The 4,885-nt window shown below is 41.3% G+C and overlaps 2 protein-coding genes across 2 annotated transcripts; both read right to left on the reverse strand.

The window, feature by feature from the left end:
* Positions 1-2,060: 2,060 nt before the first annotated feature.
* LOC137628629 (uncharacterized) lies at positions 2,061-3,507 on the reverse strand. Its single transcript, XM_068359781.1, has 3 exons — positions 3,228-3,507; positions 2,816-2,952; positions 2,061-2,261 (listed from the first exon to the last, which is right to left on the reverse strand). The coding sequence occupies exons 1-3, from the start codon at positions 3,505-3,507 to the stop codon at positions 2,061-2,063; spliced, it is 618 nt and encodes a 205-aa protein (XP_068215882.1).
* Positions 3,508-3,530: 23 nt separating this feature from the next.
* On the reverse strand, positions 3,531-3,860 carry LOC137628630 (uncharacterized). The gene has a single exon (XM_068359782.1). It carries the CDS (start codon positions 3,858-3,860, stop codon positions 3,531-3,533), a length of 330 nt encoding a protein of 109 aa, XP_068215883.1.
* Between the last annotated feature and the right edge of the window lie 1,025 nt (positions 3,861-4,885).

Raw genomic sequence — 4,885 nt, forward strand, 5'->3', positions numbered from 1 at the left:
GATACTGTCTTAGGATATTTATATTATATTATTTCTTTTATTAATATATTACTTATATTAAAATATGTATAAACTAGGGTAGAAGAATAGAGTCGATAAGATACTGTAGAGATAAGGCCATCAACTCTTTAACTTACCTGTCAGACAATAGGTATTCTCATTCCGCTGGTTTTATATGGTTCATATGTGAACAAGGCAAGGCCGCACCATGTTTGAATTACATAATGTGACTCATCTAACTGCTGAGTTGTTTTAAATTACGCACACGAATATTATATGATGCTCATTGTGTTTCAAGGTGTATGATCTTTTCCTTTCCAAGATCATGTCGAATTGTGTTGTAAAATTTATCCAAAATGTTGAACTTCCACGTACAAAAGCCTAAATGAAATTCCCAAACATAAAAGAAAGGGATATCTAGGTAAACAAAGGATTAGAATTGTATTGTACAGAGATGGTAATCTCATCCAGACTAAGCCTGTATTTCATCAGTACGAGAGAGAGAGAGAGAGAGAGAGAGAGAGAGAGAGAGAGAGAGAGAGAGAGAGAGAGAGAGAGAGAGAGAGAGAGAGAGAGAGAGAGCACTGATATTGTCAAAACGCTGAAACATACTGAAAGATAGACTAGCAGAGAGAAGCCGAAACGAAGAAATTTTTTATTCCAGACATGACTTAGTCGCTACCCTAAAGGTCATAAGATTAAAGTGCCTGGCTATCATAAACTATGCACTACAAGGGCAAAAAATACCAGAGTTAAAGTAGCATAAATTTTCCTGTTATCAGAATTACTTTTTTTGGTTACAAATAAGGTTTTTCCCATTTAATATACCATTTAAACCCTAGTGACAATTTCTCATAATAATAATAATAATAATAATAATAATAATAATAATAATAATAATGATGATGATGATGATGATATCGATCATGATGATAATAATAACAATAATAGGTATCGTAAAGATTATGGCTGTTTCTGTGGCCTTTATCTTATAATTTAGCTTCTTAATCGCTCTTTTGTTCTTCCATCAGAACTGTAGGCTGCCGGTCTTCTTCATATCAGGTGGTTCCCATTTTTATATGGGGTCGCCATTGCGGATGAGCAGTTTCCATCTTTTTCTATTCTGTGCTTTTGCCTCATCAATTCCCTTCTCCTGTAAGTCTCCTCTCTCACAGTCCCTCCATCTCTTTTTCGGTCTCCCTCTTCTTCTTCCTTGAACCTCCATCTCCATAGTATGTCTCCCAACGTGGTCCTCGTCTCTCCTCATCAGGTGTCCATACCATCTCAGCCTCCCTTCCTGCACTATCTTTGATATTTCCACCACCTTTGTCGACCCCCTTATTTAGTCATTTATTATCCGATCCTCTCTTGTCACCCCAGTCATCCACCTAAGCATTCTCATTTCTGCCACATCCATCTTCTTCTCCTTTGTCTTCCTCATGTTTGCTGTTTCCGTTCCATGTAGCATTGCTGTTCTTACCACCGTCTTATGAAATTTTCCTTTTAATCTCAGTGGTATTTTTTTGTCATAAAGAACTCCTGAGGCTGCTCTCCAGTTTCTCCAATCTGCCTGTGCGCGATGTTTAACTTCATCTCGCATACCTCCTCCAGCGTTAACAAAGGATCCCAAATACTTAAACTTATCAACTATCTTTATCTGTTCTCCCCGAAGCGGAATACTTTATCATCACCCTCACTGGTGGTACACATACTTTGTCTTAAATCTAATTATTCTCGTTCCTCTCTCCTCCAGTACTTGCCTCCATCTTTCCCATTTCATTTCCAGATCTTCCCTACTCTCTGCGGACAGAAAAAATATCATCTGCATACAATCAGTTCCATGGTACTGCCTCCCTTACTTCTTCTATTAAAACGTCCATCACTATGTTAAAGATAAATGGGTTCAGAGCCGACCCTTGGTGTAATCCTACTATCACCTCAAAACCCTCTGTCTCCCTAGCACTGCTTCTCACTCTAGTAAATACATCACTGTACATCTTTTGTATCAGTCGAACCTACTTCTCTGGCACCTTCTTCTCACTCAGACTTCTCCATACCTCTTATCTTGGGTCTCGGTCATAAGCCTTGTCAAGGCCAAAAAATACCACATGCAGGTCTCTTTGCTTTTCCCGGAATTTCTCCATTAGTTGCCTCAGAGAAAATACCCCATCTTTTGTTCCCCTCCCCTTCATGAATCTCATCTGCTCTTTACCTATTTCTACCTCTTCTCTTTGTTTGGCATCTATCATCCTTTCCAGTATCTTCAAAGTGTGGGGCATCAATTTAATATTTCTGTATTTCCCACACTCTTGGATATCACCTTCCCCTTTGAAGATTAGGATCATTATACTCCCAGGCCATCCATTTGGTACTTTTTCCTGCTCAAAAATCTTTATCTTGAGATTTTACAGTATATCCACTCCTTCGTGTTCTAATACTTTCCTTGCCTCCGCAGGAATCATGTCTGGTCCTCTGGTTCAGCTGCCTTCCCATTCGTCATCTTCCTCAGTGCATTTATTACCTCTTGCCTAGAGAACCTTATTACCATGACAAAGTTCACCTGCCCATCCCCTTTTAATAATATATAATTTTCTTCATTTAATAGCTGTTCAAAATATTCTTTCCACCTCTTTACAATATCTTCCTCTTTTCTAACTACTACACCATCTTGATCTCTTATTTGTTTTATGTGTGTAATATCTTTGTTGCTCTTATTTCTAGTCTTTGATAGCTTGATCCTCTTGTTTAATCCTTCCTTTGTCCCCAGCTCATTATACACATCATGTTATGCCTTTGCTCTAGCTTGGGCTACTACCCTCTTCACCACCTTCTTTTTCTCTCTGAACCTTTCTCTGTCTTCCTTTGACTGTGATTCTTCCCATCTCTTCTTTGCCTCCTTCTTGTCTTTTACAAATTTCTCAATTTCTTCACTCCAGCACCAACTCTCCTTTTCTTCTCATATAATACCAGATGTCTCTCATAACAGCTCATTTCCATGCCTTCTCATTACTGCTGCATTTCATGTACACCATTCTCGAACATCTTCAATTCCTATATCAATATCCTCCAAAACCCTCTTCTTAAACTCTCTCATCTTATCTCTTTCCCTCACTAGTCTGTATCATTTAATTTTCCTTATCCCTTTAGCCTTATCTTTTCGTTCCCTTTTTAGACCTAAATCCATACATAACAGTCTGTGTCGGGGGGCTAGGGGGCTACATGGTCACTTGGGATAACCTTGCAGTTCTTGACCTCCACCAGCTTTATCCTTTTATACAGGAAGTAGTCAATCTGGGAACATCTTCCTCCACTCCTATAAGTTATTAGGGGTTCCCTTTTCTTCTTAAAGAATGTGTTTACTATTGTCATGTCAAATGACACAGTAAAGTCCCCTACACTCTCCCCTTCTGGGTTTCTCTCCCCAATTCCATGGCCCCCATGCACCCGACCAATTGCCTCATTCCAACTTCTAACATGGCCATCCAAATCTGCCCCCACTATGACCATCTCATGTTCTTCCAGTACTTGCGTTACTCAATCCATGTCTCTCCAGAAATCTCCTTCTCATCTTCTGTGCAACCAACTTGTGGTGCATATGCACTTATAATATTCAGAATCTCTCCTCCCCAACACGTCTTCAATCTGATGATATGCACCTCTATCAGCGGATTTTTCAGCTCACCAGACAGTACTATGCCAACTTCATTTCTACTTTGTTTATTTGCTCCTCCATGATATAACTTACATCCATCACCCAACTGTTTAGCTTTATTTCCCTTCCATCGTGTTTCCTGCACACACATAACATCTACTTTCTTTTCCCTCATCAAGTCAGTCACTTCTCTACCTCTCCCAGTCATGGACCCAACATTAAGCTGACATATTCTGAATCCAAAGTTAGCTCACTTCTTTAGTTGCACCCGCTCCTGATGCAGTAGCCCTCGCCTTATCTCAGAGTTAGGGTGATGTCTCTGTGCGTTGTTTATGGAGTACGCCCTAGTATTACCTCTTTTCCTATTTCGGCTCATTCCATTTAACGTTTTGGCACAGGATTTTATAGCCGGATGCCCTTCCTGACACCAACCCTCCCTATTTATCCAGGCTTGGGACGGGCACCCATTGGTGGCTAGGTTAACTGCATGCCGCCAGTAAATGTGCCATAATGGTCATAGGTAGGGGTTAGAGCAAAGGTTCTATCAAGCAGGTCACCGAGGGCCGATTGTTCCCCGTGAGCGGAGGCCCTACAGAGTTTTGGGTAGAGCTGCTCACCCATTAGATGAGGTGTTTGTCGGCATGAAATCCGTTACATTCAGGCAGGTACCACACTCATGGTCATCGGAGTTAAGCAGGGTCTGAGTAGGTCCGGGTATGACTCTTAGTGCTGCTAGCTGATTGACCAGCTCACTGCCTGAGCTAAGCTCAACATCAGACAAGCTGTTCTGATGTTCAGATCGAAGGTCCAGTGAGTTCTGTGCTGCTTGCTGTCTTGGCTGAGACACTTGCAAGGAAAGTCTCAGTTACAGCCAGGTGTTTATGCTACTGATCGGCGTTATTCTCTTTGATATTGGTTAGCCTTTATGTGGTATTTCTAAAGCAGGAGAGGAGGAGGAATTTCCCTGGAGACGTGTTAAGGTTCAGCTTTTCCTGCTGGATGAGCAAGGTCCAAAGGATCCTAAGCCCTCTGGTTTATGGACCACTGCTTCATCTTCTAGATGTTCCTTGATGACCTATCCATCGAGGGCTTCTCTACGTCCTTCAGCTGTACGGTGAGTTTTTTGCCTGATGGCCGTCCATTTTTCCTCCTCCGGCGGGTATGTAACTCTTCTCCGTCTTCCTGGCATCAAGTCAGTCTCTGGAGGAAGGTCTTTTTGAAGTTACTACGGTC

This window comes from Palaemon carinicauda, chromosome 36 (assembly GCF_036898095.1).
Source record: "Palaemon carinicauda isolate YSFRI2023 chromosome 36, ASM3689809v2, whole genome shotgun sequence".
In the NCBI taxonomy this organism is placed as follows: Eukaryota; Metazoa; Arthropoda; class Malacostraca; order Decapoda; family Palaemonidae; genus Palaemon; species Palaemon carinicauda.